The sequence below is a fragment of the Microcebus murinus genome, chromosome 24 (genome assembly GCF_040939455.1).
Source record: "Microcebus murinus isolate Inina chromosome 24, M.murinus_Inina_mat1.0, whole genome shotgun sequence".
Taxonomy (NCBI): Eukaryota; Metazoa; Chordata; class Mammalia; order Primates; family Cheirogaleidae; genus Microcebus; species Microcebus murinus.
This window is the reverse complement of record NC_134127.1, coordinates 25,982,255-26,005,544: the sequence shown is the minus strand read 5'-3', so window position 1 is coordinate 26,005,544 and position 23,290 is coordinate 25,982,255. Positions and strand designations below refer to the sequence as shown.

The window sequence follows — 23,290 nt, the reverse complement described above, 5'->3', positions numbered from 1 at the left end:
GTCAGAGACTCTGAGGACCAAACTCACCTCCCAGTGAGTTCACGTGCAGCCAGGATTTTGTCCTGGTGCTGAGATCTGGTTCATGGCGCCCACCCCTAGAACCTTTAATCTCTACTCCTAATGCCCTTCCTAACGGGTGCTTTTGGTTATGACGTCCTGGCTCGAGTGTGCAAGCACCTAATTGGCTACTTGTGCCGCTCACCTCCCTAAAAGCAATATTCAGGTCTGAATGGAAACTCTGTCCTTACGTTGCCGTTGGACGGCTGCCCCTGACTGCTGCTGAATCGCTCGCTGACCACTGTCCTTGTTCACCCACAGGTCAAGTGCAGGGACTGTGGGGCTTTTGGACACACGGCCAGAAGCACCAGGTGCCCCATGAAGCGCTGGGGTGGAGCCCTGGCGCCGCAGCCCTTGGGCCCCAATAGGGGGAAGGAGAACCTGGCACCCCGGAAGCCCCATGATCTCCAGGACCCAGTGTCACTCGACCAGAGTGAGAGGGAGAAGGAGCAGAGACCGAGGTGAGCCATGGGGGAGGTGTAGCCGCTGCCTGGGCCCTGGACCCCCAAAAGGTGGCGTGTCTCCTTCTCACACCTCGTGCACAGCCTTGTCCAGGCAAGGAAAACAGCACTGGGGACAAAGGGCCAGGAGGTCCCTTTCGGGTAGGTCTCCTGCCCCAGGAGCTCTTTCTCCTCCTGCACATTCAGGAAGGGGAGGCCGGAGCAGCTGCTGAGCTTGTGCACATGACCGGCAGAAAGCGTGTGGAGACTTCAGGAAAGTCCTTGCTGGGAAAACCCGGAGGGCTGCCTGGAGTAGGGCAGGGATCTGACAAGAGGGAAGGTGCAGCTTTAGCCCAGGTCACGGGGCTTCAACACCTGTGTCACACCCAAACAGTCACTGGGACCCTGCCCCCAAAAGGATTCCTCCATGTGTGGACGGGAAATCCCTGGGTGTTGATCACACCCTTTGTTCCGCAGGCGGGAGCAGCAGCAGAGGAAGTCTGTCCTGCAGGCGTTTCCCAGGACACCCCAAGGGAGGCCCCAGCAGGACTGCAAGGAAGTGCCGCAACCTTGTGCCTACCTGAGGGTGAGTGTGGCCCTGGTCCCTGCTCCCTGGGCCTGCTGGGCACCCCCGCTGCATGTCCCTCCAGGCCCCGCTGTGTCTAGTCCTAGTTCTAGTCCTTACCCCCGAGCGAGTGTTAGTTAGAAATCCTTTGGGGCCAAGCTGATTCCAGTTTGTGTCCCTCTCAGATGTCATTTTTCCCATTTCCTCGTTTCAGCAAATTTACTTCCAAGCCTCCCAACGCTATGTGTGTGGGGGCACGTGCAAATCTGTTACCAGATTATTGCAAAAGCCAGAATCCTACATCCAGAAACACACATCTCTTGAGTGGATAAATATTCCGAAATTCCCTGTCCCGCCTCCTCACCCACCCAACTGCTCTCTGAAGAACATGAGGCAGTTACACTCCATGGGATGAAACGTGTGTTTCAAGGTCCTGCAGAGGGGGCGCTGATTTGAAGACCACCCTGTGGAATAGGACCTAGTCCGGGATCCCGTTCATTCTGTACTTGTCCCGATCACCCCAGGTGGAGAGCCTGTCCATATTTAGAATGACTTCTCATAATTAGGTCATCGTGACATCTAAGTTGCTTGGATCCTCGTTTCTAATCCCATGTGGTTGATTTTCATGTTGAGTCGTCGGTGAGGAGTTTCTAACGTGTGTTCTGCCTTTTCCTACAGATTCCGAGCAGACCCGTGCCGGTCTACACAACCAACGACAGGCCTGCCCTGGACCCTCCTCTTAGAAGCCAGCCACCTGCCAGGGATGACATGAGCTCCACGTTCTCCTCACTGTCTCCCATGGAAATGCAGAGACTGAGCTCCTTCTGCAGTAGTGGACCAGATAGAGGACAGGCAGGGCTCCTCACAGAGACCCCGAAGCCTGCGTTCAAGGGCTACGGCCAGGACCCTCTCGCCATTGACAGGCTGGCCCCGAGCAGAGGTGACCGCAGCTTCCTTGGAGCTCCCCACGCTGCCTCCACAACCCCTGTCCTGGGAGATGTCCTCAAGCCCCAGGCAGGGCACAAGTGTCCTGTTCTGATCTCACAGCCCTGTCCACCGCCTGCCACCCGGAGCTCGGGCCAAGACTTCAATCTCAGCATCAGGGCACCCGGCAAGAGACCTGCAGAGACCCCCACCCAGACTTGCCAGCGTCCTCCAAAGAAACCCAGACGAAACCCCTTGGAGACACCTCAGAAGAGCACTCAGAGGCCGAAGCTGAGCCCTGTGCGGGCTGACCTGCCTCCACCAAGAGAAGCTGGACTTGAATGCAAAGTGGCGCCTCAGTGGACCGGGAAGAGTGCAAGCCAGGTGCCCAGCAGTGACCTGCAGCCTCCACATGGCAGAAGTCTCCTGAGCCCTGTCCAGGCCTGCACCGAGCCCCGTCTCCCGTCACCCAGCCCTGCTCCAGGCCAGCCCCTCAGGATGGCCTTCAGGAGACTGGACAGCGGACAGTGGAGCTCCAGGCTCCTGCCAGCTCCCTCCTGCCTCCTCCCTGAGAAGCCAGGTCCTCCTGCCCAGAACCCTCACGCCCCAGAGAAGTCTGAGGCTCCCTGTGCCCGGGTCCCCCCGAGTGTCCTGTATGAGGACCTTCGGCTTTCCTCGTCCTCTGAGGACACTGACTCCGAGTGAGACATTGTGTACTTGGGGTCCAAGTGTGTGTACTTCGCGGTGTCTGGCTGGTGCCTGGGTCCTTCATCTCTGAAGCCCTGTCCCGTCCTCAGGGGAGAGGCTTTGACTCTGGAAGTTGTCAGGGGAACCCAGGCTTGGGATATTTCTTCACCTTGTACATTGGAGTTCTCTAATGTCACTGTATGAAAGTCTCTTTGCACTTTGCTTCTCTGTCAATAAAATTGTCACCTCGATACCAGGCCGTGTCCTATTTTTTCTTTATCCCAGTGCAAACGACGTAAAACCTATCTTTATAGGTGGAAGTTTATGGAAGGTGATGAGGAGGCTGGCAGGTCTAATGGCTCCTTAACAATTCAGAATCTCAGGCCAAATTCATCTCCATCCGATCCCAAGCCACTAAGATTGTGGGAGGGACCTGTGGATTTACCTGGGGACAAGGACCCGTGTGCTGTTCGTTCTGGTCAGCCAGATCCCCACACTTAGCTTCCTGAGCTGGGAAAGAAGCCCCAGCACACGACCCCTCCACCCCGACCCTCACACCCCAGGAAAAATAGGCGTCGTTCTCCAGAGGATCCCCCATCGCCGCCCCCACCCCCCAAAACATCACTTTCCTTTGCCGAGTCCTAGTAAACTTAGATCAAAATAGGAGTCTGAGGAAGGCAGCCTATGGAAATTTATGTGTATGCCCCTATTAATGCAAACTTCACTGGGCATCTGCTCCGTGTCCACACCCTCCTTACTGCACACCCTGTGCTGAGAACTTCAAGATGTTACCAGAATCAATTCCATAGCTGCTCAGGGAGGAACGCCCATGTCCTGGGAGGAAGGAGGACATGGGGACTGGGAGGGAGCAGCAGGGCAGGAGCAGACACTGCAGAGTGTGAGGAAAAACTGTCTCTGCCGGGATTCTGCTCTCAGGAGGAGTGACCTCCGAGCTCCCCTCATGGGTACAAGCTTCTGGAGACAAAATGACGTCAAAATCCCAGGCTGCTGCTACCAAAGGTGTAGAAGAGACACCCACACACAACCCTGCCGTCTCTGGTGGACGGGTTTGAGTCACTGACACCAGGGTGTCAAAACTTTTCTATGCACAAGGGCATTCCTTGCCTAATAGGGTGCCGTGAAACTTAGACTATCCGAAGAAACCCCAAAGTTGGACCTTACACAAAAAACACCCAAAGAAATAAAATTCCTAGACACAAAATACTGAAATACAACCTGAAATTCAGAAAACACTAAATGTACAAAGTAAACCATGAAACGTAGAAGAACATATGGGGGGAATGTTCAGGGCACGGGATTTTCTAAGGATTTCTTGCACATGACACCAACAATCAGGCATAAGAAAATAAATAGATTGGGGTGTATCAAAATTGGAACATTTTTTATTTTTTTCCAGCATATCGTGGGGGTACAAATGTTAGGGTCATGTCTATCACCCTTGCCCACCCCCTCCTTTGAGTCAGAGCTTCAAGCATGTCCTTCCCCCAGTTGGTGCGCAGTGCATTCACTATGAGTGTATATAACCGTCCCCTCTCCCGCCACCTGCCCGACACACGATAAATGTGATTCCTTTATGTCCACTTAGGTGTTGATCACTTAATACCAATTTGCTGGTGAGTACATGTGATGCTTATATTTCCATTCTTGGGATACTTCACTTAATAGAATGGGTTCCAGCTCTATCCAGGAATAAACAAATGATGCTGCATCACCGTTGTTTCCTACAACTGAAGAGTACTCCATGGCACACATATACCACGTTTTATTAATCGACTCATGTATTGATGGGCACTTGGGTTGTTTCCGCTTCTTTGCAATTGTGAATTGTGCTGCCCTGAACATTCGAGTGCAGGTGACTTCTTCTTAGAGTGACTTTTGTTCTTTTGGAAGGGTGCCGAGTCATGGGATTGCTGGATCAAAGGCTAGATAGACTTGTTGATCCAGTCGCTTTAGGGAATCTCCATATTGCTTTCCACAGAGAATGAACTAGTTTGCAGTCCCACCGGCAGCGTAAGAGTGTTCCTATCTCTCTGCATCCACGCCAACATTAGAACTTTTATGCTTCAAGGCCACTGTAAAACAATGACGGAACTACCAAAAGGAGGCGACAAAATATTTGCAAAATATATTTCTGATCAAGAAGGAGTATCCAGAATATTACAAAAGTTTGTGACTTAGAAACAAATTAAATCCCAAAAATGTATAAAAGTAGACGTTTCACCAGAGAAGATATGAAATGGCCAATGAATTCTTGAAGGGAGGCTCAAAATCCTTCTTTATTAGGGAAACACTACTCCAAATACAAAGAGATAATGCTCTGCTCTTCTGAGGCTTGAGACATTCAATCTATCAGTCAGTCAAAGCAGAGATTCAGAACCATTGTTAAGGATATATTGAATGAGAATCTCTGCACATTGCTACGGAGAATGAGAAAATGAGGAAACTCCTGTGGAAAACCACACGACCATTCCTCACAAAATTAAATGGATAATTATCATATAAGGCAGAAACGTCCCTCTTAGCTACATAGACAAAAGACTGAAAGGCAGACGCTCTAAGAGAAACTTCTATACCTTTCCTCATTCTACCAAAATTCCAGAAAGGACACAGTGAAAACCACCCAAATATTCAACAGTGGATGAACGGATGAAAACAATGGGGTGTTTGGGTGTGTGTTTTTCTATGTGTGTCCCGTAACATCATTTGGCCTTAACAATGGATAAAGTGGGCTCTTTGAAGGTTGCTAAGGGAGGAGAATTGGTGGTAATAAAGCTTCTGTCAGCCAATATGAGAGGGGTGAAAACAACGTTCACAGTGTCTGTACAAATAAGTGGAAGATGGAAATGAAAATGCAAGAAACACAGACCCATCTGGCTCTCTAGAGGTATTTCAGAAAAACTTCCTTGAGGCACAAGGCACGGTGAAACATCAGCCAGGCACCCAAGGACAAATACTTGAGGATTCATGCCATGTGAGTTCTCTAGACCAGTCACATCCGTGGTGACACAGAGGAGAATTGTAGTTTGGAAGGAGTTCCCAGAGGGAGGACGTGGAGTTAAGGATTAATACATATAGAGTTTCAGTTGGGAAAACGAGAAGTCCCTGGGAGGTGGATGGTGGTTAGGGTTACACCTGAAGGAGAATGCACTGAATGTCACAGAATCCTGCTCAGGTGAATACGATTAAAATGCTGCATTTCATATTAACTATATTTTATTTCAATAAAAATGCAAAGTGCAAGATGAAACAGGTATATGCACAAAAATTTATTTTTCCTACACATGGAAGTGGTATCTCGGGATTAGAACATAAGCATGAGTGTGATTTAAAGCTCACCAACTGCATGGAATGTGAGCCCAATTGAGAATAAGTCTGCACCCAACACTTACCACACTTGAATTTTCACAAACATCACTCAGATACATTGTTTTTCAAAAATTATTATTACATTTTTATTTTTACACTTTAAAAATACAGAGTTTATTATATGTCTATTATGCTTCCATAAAGTTATCTTTAATAATTGAAGGATATGTTTTTTTTTTCGGCATATTATGGGGGTACAGATTTTAAGGTTTCAATAAATGCCCAGTCCCCCCCTCCCCCAACAAGTCTGAGTCTTCAGCATGACCATCCCCCTGATGCCGCACATCTCACTCATTATATATGTTTCCCCCTCCCCCTCCCCCCTGACCAATACCCTATTACTGTAGTACCTATGTGTCCACTTAGGTGCTGCTCAGTTCATACCAATTTGCTGGTGAGTATATGTGGTGCTTGTTTTTGCATTCTTGGGAAACTTCACTTAAGAGTATGAGTTGCAGCTCTAACCAGGAAAATGTAAGATACATTGTTAATGTGTATGTTTTTGATTCATAAGGGGTGAGTTTTACCATAGATTTCTGTATTTCTAATAAGGTGCTACCAAGGTTTTCATTGCTCTCACATAATTAAACATTGATGACTATAACTACCAAGAAATTGAACTGGGGTGTTTTAGAAATTAAGCTCTTTGCAACATAGGGAGACACCAAACGCACAACAACAAAACATTCGCCAGGCACGGTGTCACCTGCCTGTGGTTGCAGCTGAGCCAGGAGGATGTCTGAAGCCTGGAGTTGGGGGTAGCAGTGAACTGTGACCTTGCGACTGCATCCGCTCCACCCTGGGTAAAGAATGAGTCTCTGCTGCCGAGGGAAAAAAGGAACTACAGTACCTATGTCACATTGGGATGAATTTTATTAACATTTAACAGATTTTAAAACTACAGCTTTGCAATGAAATTTAATAACCTCATACAGACAAGTCCATATTGGATCATGAAGCACAAGGAGCACCATATCTAGAAAAAATGTAGACTTTCCAGCCTACTGTATCCAGAGAACACACCATTGCACTTAATTTGATAACCCACCAAAATCCATGGAACAATCTTTACCAGCTGAAGGCTTGGAGCGGTAAAACCATCATACGTGTCTTGAAACCTTACTCCTATTTCAATTACTTAAAGCGGCGCACATGATTCCCAGATATCCCACGATACCAAAAGGCAAACATCTCACACCCACCCACAAGTGAGAACAAGTACTAACACAGCACCACCAGAAAATCATGAGACTCCATATTAAATTCCACACACTCTAAAAACCTCACAGTGGAATCCTACACTTCAAAACCTAAAAATCAGAATTCACAATGAATTTCATATACAGTGAACATCTGCACGTAGAAAGTTCCTTCAAATGTTCAGAACACTCAAAAATCCAAAGAAAATATTTCACATATGTGGCCACATCCTGGAATGCAGCCACCAGGAACCAATGGCTGCAGGTGCTTGTAGCCAAACCGGACCTCTTCATTTCCAAGTTTCTTCCTCCAGTACTGACTTGTGTGTGTGTGTGTGTGTGAGTCACTGCACATGCATCAGTTCTCATACTGATATTACTGGAACACAACCAGAGAACTTGTGCCGTGCTTGTTCCTCCTCTTGCTACCCCTGGCCCTCCCACCCACACAAGGGACTTTGCTAGCTTTCAGGGACACCTGGTCTCTTTCTTCCTTGTCTGATGTGGGCAGCAAGTTATTGTCCTTTGTCATCTCCGTCTTGTATTTTGGTGGATGAATCACAACTGCATTGGAAGGCAGGGTGGATTCAATTTTTCGGAAGTTCACCGCAGGCTTTGGTCGGTTTTGTTCCAGGAGGCACTTCCACTGATCTAAGGAGAGCTCCGTAGTTGCTGTCTTTTCCAAGCGTTCCTCAAACTCGGGAATCTTGACGCCAGAGTCACTTTTGAGCTCCCGTTGGGTTGCTCCCTTGTCCGTGTCTTCAGCCCCACGGGCTCTTGGTTTCTTCCCTCTGGAGGCACACCCACCGTCTCTCCCCAATTCACTCTTCTGGATGTAAAAGAGAAGGTAGGCAGGTTGACTGAGGACAGAAGAAATGTGACAGGCGGTCACCTTAGCATCATCCATTTTGTACCACTGGCCATTCCCAGCTTTGACATAGCAGAAGTAATGTCCACTTTGACAGCTGCTCCCAGCATGGACCAGCACAGCATACAGGAGGTAAACAAGGGGTCCTCTGTTCCGCTGAGACATGTATGGTTGCATGTCAAGGCACTCGGGATATTGCACTTCTTTTGCAATTTTGTTGCCTGTGACATCTGAGAACCTTTTCAACACAAGCATCAGGACCTTGGAGGCAGTGTGCACAGTCAGAGACTTGGACGCAGGGACCTTCTTTAGACAAGTACCACAGTGATAGGCATCCTCTCCGTCCAGGTGCTCGGGCTTCACCAACCATTGCAAAGCTTGGTTGAGGCTCTGAGCTGCCTCGATATCCAAGGCGATGTCCAGGTAAGGTTCAAAGGTGTCTGAAATGCCATGGCAGTGCAGACACTTGATCTGAGACCTCCAGTAGCCTCCAAATATTTGACGGATTAGGGTTGTGTCCTCAGAGTGACCGTCTAAGGGCTCGTGCCCAGACAGACAAGCTCTCTTCATGGCATCCACAGTGCACATGAGAAACTCATGGGCATCTTCCTGGTTGTATCTGTGGAAGCCAGCAGCCAGTGCCAGCGAGGGCTTGATCACCTGGCCAGGCTGGGTTAGCACCCGGGTGACATGAGCTTCCATAGTGCACAGCATGCAGCATTCCTGACGACGACAGCTTAGAGAATGCTCCTGGGACAGCACATAGTTGGCGAGGGGTGGTGTGTACGTCAGGCACTGCAGTGCAGCATTCATGTAGCACGTGTTTCCCACATTGCAGAGCCCAGCACCAGCCCCATAAGGTCTCTTCCAGGTCAGCAGCAGTTTGTCCCTGGGAGCCAATGGCTTTGTCCCAGGAGCCTGTTTTAAATGTAGGTCGGGATCTCTCTTAGATAACAGTGAAGAGTTCTTAGGTCGGTAACAACTGGGGTTATCCATATCGTCAGCTAAATTTGGCTGAGAAATTTTGAGTTTTGCAAAGGCATTGAAAGGAGGCTCCCCTCCCTGGAGGACTGAAGCAGCCTTCATGTTTCCGGGAGCGATGATCACGAAGCTCCCCCGCTGGGACCGTAAGTTGAGGAAGGACGATGCTTTCCCTTCTGAGAGCGCCTTCAAATGGCAGGTCCGTCTCCACATCAGCCTTTTTATAGCTAGCCCGACTCACCACACCCACTCCCGAGGCACAACATCCACCAGTCACGTCCAAGCACTCAATCGGATTAGGAAGCCTCAGGGTGTGTTCTCTGGCAGTCCCCAGATAATCCGACCAGCACCCTCCCCATTACTATTTGTGCAACACCTGGGGCAGATTGAACTAGCAGGATCCCGATTAAGTACCCTTAATCGGGATTTAACAAGGGTGGGGTGGTGGACATATATTTGTCCTAGCCCTTTGAAAACAATAATGGGGGAACGTTAGATATTGAATAACAAGTCGGACTCACGCTTCGAGATTTTATTTCTCATTGCAAAGCTACAGTTCCTAAGGCAGAATGGCACTGGTGTAAGATCAGACATAGAGACCAATGGAATAGAGCAAAAGGCCCAGAAATAGCCCTCCTTCTATGGTCAATAGAGTGAATGATTGGTGCGTGGGTAATAACACTTTTCAGTGTGGCCAGGATAGTGTTTTCAAAAAAGGCTGCTCTGAAACTTCGATATCCACAAAATAAAGTAAATTTCCACACTCAGCCCTCAAGTCACAGAAAGATGCCTCCGCTTCTCAGACTCCAAAGTGCAGTTTTGAAATCTTGTCACCACTTCCATGGCTCAGGCCTGCCGCTACAGCCAGCACACACACTCACTAGGTAAAAGGTCAACAATCAGATCCAAACCATTAATGGCCTCAGGGGGATTACAGTGGGGTCCCTTGTATTCTGGTGGGAATCCCATGGGCCTAATCCACGTTACTATTTATTGAACACCGGAAGCAGATTCCGATATCAGTATTGTCCTGAAATACCCTGAGAGTACCTCTGAGTCACGGTGGTGGGTTTCCCTCTGTCTGGCTTCTTCCAACAGAAAGAGAAGGGATAACATGGGAATAAGTGACGTGTGTATGCCTCTGTGTGCGTTTGTGTGTCTGTGTGTGTGTGTGTGTATCAATACTTTCATGCGTTTACATGTGCGAAGCACTAAAATGCCTTAGGATGCTGATAAGCAGAATTTGGACTCTTCCCTCCTGATTTTATATCTTACTACAAACTACATTAATAAGTCACTGCGTTGCTGGCACAAGATCAAACCTAGAGATCAAAGGAACAGAATCCGTAGCCCAGATACAGCCCCTGCCGTCTGTGGTGCACTGGGTTGAGTGATTGATACAAGGGTGTCCAAACTCTTATGGAGAAAGTGCAGTCGTCTTTATAAAATACAGGATTGTGAAACTCTGATATCCACAGGAAACCTTCAAAGTTTGACCCTAAACAAATACGACACAAAATAACAAAATTACCTGGCAGAAAATACGAAAGTGTATCTTTAAATTGATGAACAAGTAAATATACAAAGTAAACGATGAACCGTTTAGAAGATGACATGGGGGATGTGTTCTCGGCACTGAATTTCTGGGGATTTCTTGGATATAACACCAAAGAATAGGCACAAAAGAAAAAAGCAAGTAAATTGGGGTTTAGCTACATTAAACCTTTTATTCATCATGGCCACCAGGAAATGAGTAACAATAAAACGCATAGGATGGGAGAAATTATTTGCCAATTTTATATGCGATAAAGGACCAGGTAACCAGAATATTAAAACTTGTATGCAACTTAAAACAAAATTAAAAGCAAAAGGTACAAAAATAGCATTTTTCCTAGAAAAGATGCACAATGGCCAATGAATTCATAAACAGATGATCAATATCGTTATATATTAGGGAAGCACTAATCAAAATACAATGAGATAATGCTCTGCTACTGTGAGGGTGGCTAAAGATTCAATCAATCAATCAACCAACCGATCAATCAAAGCGGAGACCAAGAAGCGCTGTTAAGGAGGTAGAACAATGGGATCTCCTTACATTGGTATTCAGAAAGAGAACGTGATGAAATTCCTGTCCAAAACAACATGACCATTCATTACAAAGTTAAACACATAATCATCACATGATCTAGAAACGGAACTCCTATGTATATTCACAAAGGATTGAAAAGCAGACACTCAAAGAAATATTTGTGCATCGTTGTTCATATTATCAAAGTTCACAACATCAAGGGTGAAAAGAAACCAAAGATTCAACGGTGGATGAATGGATTTAAAAACTGTGGCGTTTGGGTGTGTGTTTTCCTGTGTGTGTCACGGAACATCGTTGAGCCTTGAAAATAAAGTTGTCTGTATTCAGGTTGCTAATGGAGGAGAGAGAGTGGAAATGAAGCTTCTATCCACCAACATTGCAGAGGTGAAAACGACGTTCACCGTGTCTGTACACATAAGTAGAAGACGGAAATGAAGATGCAGAAAACAGAGCTCCATCTGCCTCTCTAGAGGCATTTTAGGAGCAATCCTTAGAGTCACAAGGCAAGGTGAAAAATCAGCCAGTCACTCAAGGGCAAATACTTGAGGATTCATGTCAGGAGAGGTCTCCAGACCAGTCACTTCCATGGTGACAGAAAGGAGAACTGTAGTGTAGAAGGATTTCCCAGAGGGAAAACGTGGAGTGAAGGTTTGAACATTGCCGAGTTTCAGTTGGGAAAATGAGAAGTTCCAGAGGACGGTGGTTAGGGTTACACCTCAAGGTGAATGCAATGAATCTCGGGGAATCACAAATGGAAATACAATTAAAATGCTTCATCTAATATTAAGTACATTTCAGCTCAATAAAAATGCAAAGTGCAAGATGAAACAGGTGTATGTACAAAACTTTAATTTTCCTAAAGAAAGCATATGTTCTTAAAACCGTGCAGGTATACCAATACATTTGTTGTAAATAGGCTTGAAAATGGCAAACGACAAAGAGGAGTGCTTCCGTTCCCGGGACCATTAATGGAAACGTAACTGGATTACGCTGATTAGGTTAGGTCACACCCACAACTGCCAACCCACGGAACTGTATAAAAGTCGGCTCAGACAGGAAGCCTCCCTCAGTGCCCCTTGCCCAGGAGTCCCGGCTGCTGCAGCACACCCGGCGCAGAGCTGGCCCCGCAGTAGGCTCCCCTCCTCTGAGAACCCACTGACAGACAACAGGGCGTCCCCGCACTTCAGGTTGGTGACTTGCACTGATGTCTTCAGAAAATTAGTAGACTACAAGAAATACATGACATTCAGGTTGTAGGTCAAAGATAGGTATTCTGTTTTTATGATTGTACTTCTTTGAAAAGAGACCTAAAATACTTGAGTGAAATGTCAATTATCTCACAAAAATTCACATTCCTAAGGAAATACACCCCCCCACCCCCGACTTTGTAGGGAAACGGTTTTGGAAACGTGGTGCATTTGTCCGTAAGCAGTAAAGGCTGAATATTTCAGTTCTCCTTCGTTTCTTCAAACAGTTCACTGTGCACGTTTTAGAAAACACATAGAGGGTGGGCTTGTGGAGATAGGACAGTTATTGAAAGACTGTAGACCATAAACTTGCAGCAGAGCAGGGGAAAATTACATTTGCGTGTGAATTTGAGTTAGGAAATTGAATATTTTACCATCGATAGTGACAATTCAAAAGGTAACAGGAAAGCATGTTTGATTTCAGATTTTCAAATATTTGTGCCCCACGATTCTGGATCCCATTTTCTGTAGCTTCGATTTTTTGTCGCTCCTGGAAAATATTGTCCTTCATTTCACTCATAGAGGAAAGTGTCATAGAGCTTATCAAAGTCTGCAGCGTCAACGATTCTGGGGTAAAAACCTAAATTGATCGTTTCAGTACGTCAGGTCTAAGACAGGGCCCTATTTTGGGGATCGGTAATGATAGGAGAGGAAGGGAACACATCAGGGAATGAGAGTCCACTTTGTGAGGAAAGGACTTGAGGAAGTGGCTGACATGGCTTCCTTAAGGGGAAGAAGGTGTCGCGGGAATTTTTTGCACTATGTGAATTCATAGTGCTCTTAACGATCTTTTTTTTTTCTTTTACTCAGCAGATCCAAAGGTCCACCCCTGAGGTCATCCAACCTCAAGCTGCCGGGAGATGAGACGGGTGGCGGGTCACTACCCACAGTCTGAGAAGAACACACTCAGCAGAGCCCAGACTATGAGGAAGCAGCAGAGGGGACCCGCAGGGCCCAGGGCTCCCCGACCCGAGGAGGAGAATCCCAGGGTAAGTGGAGACGACGATCTTTGGGGATCAGGGGACACACGGACCTCAGAGTCGGGGGGTGACTGTAGAAAATTCTGACACCATAAGCCAGTTTTCATTCCTACCCAAGGATGGCCCTGCCCGAGGCCTCCTGCCCATCAGGGGAGTCTGTCAGAGACTCTGAGGACCAAACTCAGCTCCCAGTGAGTTCACGTGCAGCCAGGATTTTGTCCTGGTGCTGAGATCTGGTTCATAGCGCCCACCCCTAGAACCTTTAATCTCTACTCCTAATGCCCTTCCTAACGGGTGCTTTTGGTTATGACGTCCTGGCTCGAGTGTGCAAGCACCTAATTGGCTACTTGTGCCGCTCACCTCCCTAAAAGCAATATTCAGGTCTGAATGGAAACTCTGTCCTTACGTTGCCGTTGGACGGCTGCCCCTGACTGCTGCTGAATCGCTCGCTGACCACTGTCCTTGTTCACCCACAGGTCAAGTGCAGGGACTGTGGGGCTTTTGGACACACGGCCAGAAGCACCAGGTGCCCCATGAAGCGCTGGGTTGGAGCCCTGGCGCCACAGCCCTTGGGCCCCAATAGGGGGAAGGAGAACCTGGCACCCCGGAAGCCCCATGATCTCCAGGACCCAGTGTCACTCGACCAGAGTGAGAGGGAGAAGGAGCAGAGACCGAGGTGAGCCATGGGGGAGGTGTAGCCGCTGCCTGGGCCCTGGACCCCCAAAAGGTGGTGTGTCTCCTTCTCACACCTCGTGCACAGCCTCGTCCAGCCAAGGAAAACAGTACTGGGGACAAAGGGCCAGGAGGTCCCTTTCGGGTAGGTCTCCTGCCCCAGGAGCTCTTTCTCCTCCTGCACATTCAGGAAGGGGAGGCCGGAGCAGCTGCTGAGCTTGTGCACATGACCGGCAGAAAGGGTGTGGAGACTTCAGGAAAGTCCTTGCTGGGAAAACCCGGAGGGCTGCCTGGAGTAGGGCAGGGATCTGACAAGAGGGAAGGTGCAGCTTTAGCCCAGGTCACGGGGCTTCAACACCTGTGTCACACCCAAACAGTCACTGGGACCCTGCCCCCAAAAGGATTCCTCCATGTGTGGACGGGAAATCCCCGGGTGTTGATCACACCCTTTGTTCCGCAGGCAGGAGCAGCAGCAGAGGAAGTCTGTCCTGCAGGCGTTTCCCAGGACACCCCAAGGGAGGCCCCAGCAGGACTGCAAGGAAGTGCCGCAACCTTGTGCCTACCTGAGGGTGAGTGTGGCCCTGGTCCCTGCTCCCTGGGCCTGCTGGGCACCCCCGCTGCGTGTCCCTCCAGGCCCCGCTGTGTCTAGTCCTAGTTCTAGTCCTTACCCCCTAGCGAGTGTTAGTTAGAAATCCTTTGGGGCCAAGCTGATTCCAGTTTGTGTCCCTCTCAGATGTCATTTTTCCCATTTCCTCGTTTCAGCAAATTTACTTCCAAGCCTCCCAACGCTATGTGTGTGGGGGCACGTGCAAATCTGTTACCAGATTATTGCAAAAGCCAGAATCCTACATCCAGAAACACACATCTCTTGAGTGGATAAATATTCCGAAATTCCCTGTCCCGCCTCCTCACCCACCCAACTGCTCTCTGAAGAACATGAGGCAGTTACACTCCATGGGATGAAACGTGTGTTTCAAGTTCCTCCAGAGGGGGCGCTGATTTGAAGACCACCCTGTGGAATAGGACCTAGTCCGGGATCCCGTTCATTCTGTACTTGTCCCGATCACCCAAGGTGGAGAGCCTGCCCATATTTAGAATGACTTCTCATAATTAGGTCATCGTGACATCTAAGTTGCTTTGATCCTCGTTTCTAATCCCATGTGGTTGATTTTCAGGTTGAGTCGTCGGTGAGGAGTTTCTAACGTGTGTTTTGTCTTTTCCTACAGATTCCGAGCAGACCCGTGCCGGTCTACACAACCAACAACAGACCTGCCCTGGACCCTCCTCTTAGAAGCCAGCCACCTGCCAGGGATGACATGAGCTCCACGTTCTCCTCACTGTCTCCCATGGCAATGCAGAGACTGAGCTCCTTCTGCAGTAGTGGACCAGATAGAGGACAGGCAGGGCTCCTCACAGAGACCCCGAAGCCTGCGTTCAAGGGCTACGGCCAGGACCCTCTCGCCATTGACAGGCTGGCCCCGAGCAGGGGTGACCGCAGCTTCCTTGGAGCTCCCCACGCTGCCTCCACAACCCCTGTCCTGGGAGACGTCCTCAAGCCCCAGGCAGGGCACAAGCGTCCTGTTCTGATCTCACAGCCCTGCCCACCGCCTGCCACACGGAGCTCGGGCCAAGACTTCAATCTCAGCATCAGGGCACCCGGCAAGAGACCTGCAGAGACCCCCACCATGACTTGCCAGCGTCCTCCAAAGAAACCCAGACGAAACCCCTTGGAGACACCTCAGAAGAGCACTCAGAGGCCGAAGCTGAGCCCTGTGCGGGCTGACCTGTCTCCACCAAGAGAAGCTGGACTTGAATGCAAAGTGGCGCCTCAGTGGACCGGGAAGAGTGCAAGCCAGGTGCCCAGCAGTGACCTGCAGCCTCCACATGGCAGAAGTCTCCTGAGCCCTGTCCAGGCCTGCACCGAGCCCCGTCTCCCGTCACCCAGCCCTGCTCCAGGCCAGCCCCTCAGGATGGCCTTCAGGAGACTGGACAGCGGACAGTGGAGCTCCAGGCTCCTGCCAGCTCCCTCCTGCCTCCTCCCTGAGAAGCCAGGTCCTCCTGCCCAGAACCCTCACGCCCCAGAGAAGTCTGAGGCTCACTGTGCCCGGGTCCCACCGAGTGTCCTGTATGAGGACCTTCGGCTTTCCTCGTCCTCTGAGGACACTGACTCCGAGTGAGACATTGTGTACTTGGGGTCCAAGTGTGTGTACTTCGCGGTGTCTGGCTGGTGCCTGGGTCCTTCATCTCTGAAGCCCTGTCCCGTCCTCAGGGGAGAGGCTTTGACTCTGGAAGTTGTCAGGGAACCCAGGCTTGGGATATTTCTTCACCTTGTACATTGGCGTTCTCTAATGTCACTGTATGAAAGTCTCTTTGCACTTTGCTTCTCTGTCAATAAAATTGTCACCTCGATACCAGGCCGTGTCCTATTTTTTCTTTATCCCAGTGCAAATTACGTAAAACCTATCTCTATAGGTGGAAGTTTATGGAAGGTGATGAGGAGGCTGGCAGGTCTAATGGCTCCTTAACAATTCAGAATCTCAGGCAAAATTCATCTCCATCCGATCCCAAGCCACTAAGATTGTGGGAGGGACCTGTGGATTTACCTGGGGACAAGGACCCGTGCGCTGCTCGTTCTGGTCAGCCAGATCCCCACACTTAGCTTCCTGAGCTGGGAAAGAAACCCCAGCACACGACCCCTCCACCCCGACCCTCACACCCCAGGACAAATAGGCGTCGTTCTCCAGATAATCCCCCAAAGCCGCCGCCCCCACCCCCCAAAACATCACTTTCCTTTGCCGAGTCCTAGTAAACTTAGATAAAAGTAGGAGTCTGAGGAAGGCAGCCTATGGAAATTTATGTGTATGCCCCTATTGATGCAAACTTCACTGGGCATCTGCTCCGTGTCCACACCCTCCTTACTGCACACCCTGTGCTGAGAACTTCAAGATGTTACCAGAATCAATTCCATAGCTGCTCAGGGAGGAACGCCCATGTCCTGGGAGGAAGGAGGACATGGGGACTGGGGGGGAGCAGCAGGGCAGGAGCAGACACTGCAGAGTGTGAGGAAAAACTGTCTCTGCCGGGATTCTGCTCTCAGGAGGAGTGACCTCCGAGCTCCCCTCATGGGTACAAGCTTCTGGAGACAAAATGACGTCAAAATCCCAGGCTGCTGCTACCAAAGGTGTAGAAGAGACACCCACACACAGCCCTGCCGTCTCTGGTGGACGGGTTTGAGTCACTGACACCAGGGTGTCAAAACTTTTCTATGCACAAGGGCATTCCTTGCCTAATAGGGTGCCGTGAAACTTAGACTATCCGAAGAAACCCCAAAGTTGGACCTTACACAAAAAAACACCCAAAGAAATAAAATTCCTAGACACAAAATACTGAAATACAACCTGAAATTCAGAAAACACTAAATGTACAAAGTAAACCATGAAACGTAGAAGAACATATGGGGGCAATGTTCAGGGCACGGGATTTTCTAAGGATTTCTTGCACATGACACCAACAATCAGGCATAAGAAAATAAATAGATTGGGGTGTATCAAAATTGGAACATTTTATTTTTCTCCAGCATATTGTGGGGGTACAAATGTTAGGGTCATGTCTATCACCCTTGCCCACACCCTCCTTTGAGTCAGAGCTTCAAGCATGTCCTTCCCCCAGTTGGTGCGCAGTGCATTCACTATGAATGTATATAACCGTCCCCTCTCCCGCCACCTGCCCCACACACGATAAATGTTATTCCTTTATGTCCACTTAGGTGTTGATCACTTAATACCAATTTGCTGGTGAGTACATGTGATGCTTATATTTCCATTCTTGGGATACTTCACTTAATAGAATGGGTTCCAGCTCTATCCAGGAATAAACAAATGATGCTGCATCACCGTTGTTTCCTGCAACTGAAGAGTACTCCATGGCACACATATACCACGTTTTATTAATCGACTCATGTATTGATGGGCACTTGGGTTGTTTCCGCTCTTTGCAATTGTGAATTGTGCTGCCCTGAACATTCGAGTGCAGGTGTCTTCTTCTTAGAGTGACTTTTGTTCTTTTGGAAGGGTGCTGAGTCATGGGATTGCTGGATCAAAGGCTAGATAGACTTGTTGATCCAGTCGCTTTAGGGAATCTCCATATTGCTTTCCACAGAGAATGAACTAGTTTGCAGTCCCACCGGCAGCGTGAGAGTGTTCCTATCTCTCTGCATCCACGCCAACATTAGAACTTTTATGCTTCAAGGCCACTGTAAAACAATGACGGAACTACCAAAAGGAGGCGACAAAATATTTGCAAAATATATTTCTGATCAAGAAGGAGTATCCAGAATATTACAAAAGTTTGTGACTTAGAAACAAATTAAATCCCAAAAATGTATAAAAGTAGACGTTTCACCAGAGAAGATATGAAATGGCCAATGAATTCTTGAAGGGAGGCTCAAAATCCTTCTTTATTAGGGAAACACTACTCCAAATACAAAGAGATAATGCTCTGCTCTTCTGAGGCTTGAGACATTCAATCTATCAGTCAGTCAAAGCAGAGATTCAGAACCATTGTTAAGGATATATTGAATGAGAATCTCTGCACATTGCTACGGAGAATGAGAAAATGAGGAAACTCCTGTGGAAAACCACACGACCATTCCTCACAAAATTAAATGGATAATTATCATATAAGGCAGAAACGTCCCTCTTAGCTACATAGACAAAAGACTGAAAGGCAGACGCTCTAAGAGAAACTTCTATACCTTTCCTCATTCTACCAAAATTCCAGAAAGGACACAGTGAAAACCACCCAAATATTCAACAGTGGATGAACGGATGAAACCAATGGGGTGTTTGGGTGTGTGTTTTTCTATGTGTGTCCCGTAACATCATTTGGCCTTAACAATAGATAAAGTGGCCTCTTTGAAGGTTGCTAAGGGAGGAGAATTGGTGGTAATAAAGCTTCTGTCAGCCAATATGAGAGGGGTGAAAACAACGTTCACAGTGTCTGTACAAATAAGTGGAAGATGGAAATGAAAATGCAAGAAACACAGACCCATCTGGCTCTCTAGAGGTATTTCAGAAAAACTTCCTTGAGGCACAAGGCACGGTGAAATATCAGCCAGTCACCCAAGGACAAATACTTGAGGATTCATGCCATGTGAGTTCTCTAGACCAGTCACATCCGTGGTGACACAAAGGAGAATTGTAGTTTGGAAGGAGTTCCCAGAGGGAGAACGTGGAGTTAAGGATTAATACATATAGAGTTTCAGTTGGGAAAATGAGAAGTCCCTGGGAGGTGGATGGTGGTTAGGGTTACACCTGAAGGAGAATGCACTGAATGTCACAGAATCCTGCTCAGGTGAATACGATTAAAATGCTGCATTTCATATTAACTATATTTTATTTCAATAAAAATGCAAAGTGCAAGATGAAACAGGTATATGCAAAAAATTTATTTTTCCTACACATGGAAGTGGTATCTCGGGATTAGAACACAAGCATGAGTGTGATTTAAAGCTCACCAACTGCATTGAATGTGAGCCCAATTGAGAATAAGTCTGCACCCAACACTTACCACACTTGAATTTTCACAAACATCACTCAGATACATTGTTTTTTAAAAATTATTATTACATTTTTATTTTTACACTTTAAAAATACAGAGTTTATTATATGTCTATTATGGTTCCATAAAATTATATTTAATAATTGAAGGATATGTGTTTTTTTTTTCGGCATATTATGGGGGTACAGATTTTAAGGTTTCAATAAATGCCCAGTCCCCCCCTCCCCCAACAAGTCTGAGTCTTCAGCATGACCATCCCCCTGATGCCGCACATCTCACTCATTATATATGTTTCCCCCTCCCCCTCCCACCTGACCAATACCCTATTACTGTAGTACCTATGTGTCCACTTAGGTGCTGCTCAGTTCATACCAATTTGCTGGTGAGTATATGTGGTGCTTGTTTTTGCATTCTTGGGAAACTTCACTTAATAGTATGGGTTGCAGCTCTAACCAGGAAAATGTAAGATACATTGTTAATGTGTATGTTTTTGATTCATAAGGGGTGAGTTTTACCATAGATTTCTGTATTTCTAATAAGGTGCTACCAAGGTTTTCATTGCTCTCACATAATTAAACATTGATGACTATAACTACCAAGAAATTGAACTGGGGTGTTTTAGAAATTAAGCTCTTTGCAACATAGGGAGACACCAAATGCACAACAACAAAACATTCGCCAGGCACGGTGTCACCTGCCTGTGGTTGCAGCTGAGCCAGGAGGATGTCTGAAGCCTGGAGTTGGGGGTAGCAGTGAACTGTGACCTTGCGACAGCATTCGCTCCACCCTGGGTAAAGAATGAGTCTCTGCTGCTGACGGAAAAAAGGAACTACAGTACCTATGTCACATTGGGATGAATTTTATTAACATTTAACAGATTTTAAAACTACAGCTTTGCAATGAAATTTAATAACCTCATACAGACAAGTCCATATTGGATCATGAAGCACAAGGAGCACCATATCTAGAAAAAATGTAGACTTTCCCGCCTACTGTATCCAGAGAACACACCATTGCACTTAATTTGATAACCCACCAAAATCCATGGAACAATCTTTACCAGCTGAAGGCTTGGAGCGGTAAAACCATCATACGTGTCTTGAAACCTTACTCCTATTTCAATTACTTAAAGTGTCGCACATGATTCCCAGATATCCCACGATACCAAAAGGCAAACATCTCACACCCACCCACAAGTGAGAACAAGTACTAACACGGCACCACCAGAAAATCATGAGACTCCATATTAAATTCCACACACTCTAAAAACCTCACAGTGGAATCCTACACTTCAAAACCTAAAAATCAGAATTCACAATGAATTTCATATACAGTGAACATCTGCACGTAGAAAGTTCCTTCAAATGTTCAGAACACTCAAAAATCCAAAGAAAATATTTCACATATGTGGCCACATCCTGGAATGCAGCCACCAGGAACCAATGGCTGCAGGTGCTTGTAGCCAAACCGGACCTCTTCATTTCCAAGTTTCTTCTTCCAGTACTGACTTGTGTGTGTGTGTGTGTGTGTGCGTCACTGCACATGCATCAGTTCTCATACTGATATTACTGGAACACAACCAGAGAACTTCTGCCGTGCTTGTTCCTCCTCTTGCTACCCCTGGCCCTCCCACCCACACAAGGGACTTTGCTAGCTTTCAGGGACACCTGGTCTCTTTCTTCCTTGTCTGATGTGGGCAGCAAGTTATTGTCCTTTGTCATCTCCGTCTTGTATTTTGGTGGATGAATCACAACTGCATTGGAAGGCAGGGTGGATTCAATTTTTCGGAAGTTCACCGCAGGCTTTGGTCGGTTTTGTTCCAGGAGGCACTTCCACTGATCTAAGGAGAGCTCCGTAGTTGCTGTCTTTTCCAAGCGTTCCTCAAACTCGGGAATCTTGACGCCAGAGTCACTTTTGAGCTCCCGTTGGGTTGCTCCCTTGTCCGTGTCTTCAGCCCCACGGGCTCTTGGTTTCTTCCCTCTGGAGGCACACCCACCGTCTCTCCCCAATTCACTCTTCTGGATGTAAAAGAGAAGGTAGGCAGGTTGACTGAGGACAGAAGAAATGTGACAGGCGGTCACCTTAGCATCATCCATTTTGTACCACTGGCCATTCCCAGCTTTGACATAGCAGAAGTAATGTCCACTTTGACAGCTGCTCCCAGCATGGACCAGCACAGCATACAGGAGGTAAACAAGGGGTCCTCTGTTCCGCTGAGACATGTATGGTTGCATGTCAAGGCACTCGGGATATTGCACTTCTTTTGCAATTTTGTTGCCTGTGACATCTGAGAACCTTTTCAACACAAGCATCAGGACCTTGGAGGCAGTGTGCACAGTCAGACACTTGGACGCAGGGACCTTCTTTAGACAAGTACCACAGTGATAGGCATCCTCTCCGTCCAGGTGCTCGGGCTTCACCAACCATCGCAAAGCTTGGTTGAGGCTCTGAGCTGCCTCGATATCCAAGGCGATGTCCAGGTAAGGTTCAAAGGTGTCTGAAATGCCATGGCAGTGCAGACACTTGATCTGAGACCTCCAGTAGCCTCCAAATATTTGACGGATTAGGGTTGTGTCCTCAGAGTGACCGTCTAAGGGCTCGTACCCAGACAGACAAGCTTTCTTCATGGCATCCACAGTGCACATGAGAAACTCATGGGCATCTTCCTGGTTATATCTGTGGAAGCCAGCAGCCAGTGCCAGCGAGGGCTTGATCACCTGGCCAGGCTGGGTTAGCACCCGGGTGACATGAGCTTCCATAGTGCACAGCATGCAGCATTCCTGACGACGACAGCTTAGAGAATGCTCCTGGGACAGCACATAGTTGGCGAGGGGTGGTGTGTACGTCAGGCACTGCAGTGCAGCATTCATGTAGCACGTGTTTCCCACATTGCAGAGCCCAGCACCAACCCCATAAGGTCTCTTCCAGGTCAGCAGCAGTTTGTCCCTGGGAGCCAATGGCTTTGTCCCAGGAGCCTGTTTCAAACGCAGGTCGGGATCTCTCTTAGATAACAGTGAAGAGTTCTTAGGTCGGTAACAACTGGGGTTATCCATATCGTCAGCTAAATTTGGCTGAGAAATTTTGAGTTTTGCAAAGGCATTGAAAGGAGGCTCCCCTCCCTGGAGGACTGAAGCAGCCTTCATGTTTCCAGGAGCAATGATCACGAAGCTCCCCCGCTGGGACCGTAAGTTGAGGAAGGACGATGCTTTCCCTTCTGAGAGCGCCTTCAAATGGCAGATCCGTCTCCACATCAGCCTTTTTATAGCTAGCCCGACTCACCACACCCACTCCTGAGGCACAACATCCACCAGTCACGTCCAAGCACTCAATCGGATTAGGAAGCCTCAGGGTGTGTTCTCTGGCAGTCCCCAGATAATCCGACCAGCACCCTCCCCATTACTATTTGTGCAACACCTGGGGCAGATTGAACTAGCAGGATCCCGATTAAGTACCCTTAATCGGGATTTAACAAGGGTGGGGTGGTGGACATATATTTGTCCTAGCCCTTTGAAAACAATAATGGGGGAACGTTAGATATTGAATAACAAGTTGGACTCACGCTTCGAGATTTTATTTCTCATTGCAAAGCTACAGTTCCTAAGGCAGAATGGCACTGGTGTAAGATCAGACAT

The 23,290-nt window shown here is 47.9% G+C and overlaps 2 protein-coding genes across 2 annotated transcripts; both read right to left on the bottom strand.

Annotated features, from left to right (window-relative positions):
- Positions 1-7,635: 7,635 nt before the first annotated feature.
- Positions 7,636-9,321, bottom strand: LOC142864116 (ubiquitin carboxyl-terminal hydrolase 17-like protein 6). Its single transcript, XM_075997266.1, has one exon. The coding sequence runs from the start codon at positions 9,319-9,321 to the stop codon at positions 7,636-7,638; it is 1,686 nt and encodes a 561-aa protein (XP_075853381.1).
- Positions 9,322-17,014: 7,693 nt separating this feature from the next.
- Positions 17,015-22,711, bottom strand: LOC142864115 (ubiquitin carboxyl-terminal hydrolase 17-like protein 6). Its single transcript, XM_075997265.1, has 2 exons — positions 21,292-22,711; positions 17,015-17,094 (listed from the first exon to the last, which is right to left on the bottom strand). The coding sequence occupies exons 1-2, from the start codon at positions 22,709-22,711 to the stop codon at positions 17,015-17,017; spliced, it is 1,500 nt and encodes a 499-aa protein (XP_075853380.1).
- Between the last annotated feature and the right edge of the window lie 579 nt (positions 22,712-23,290).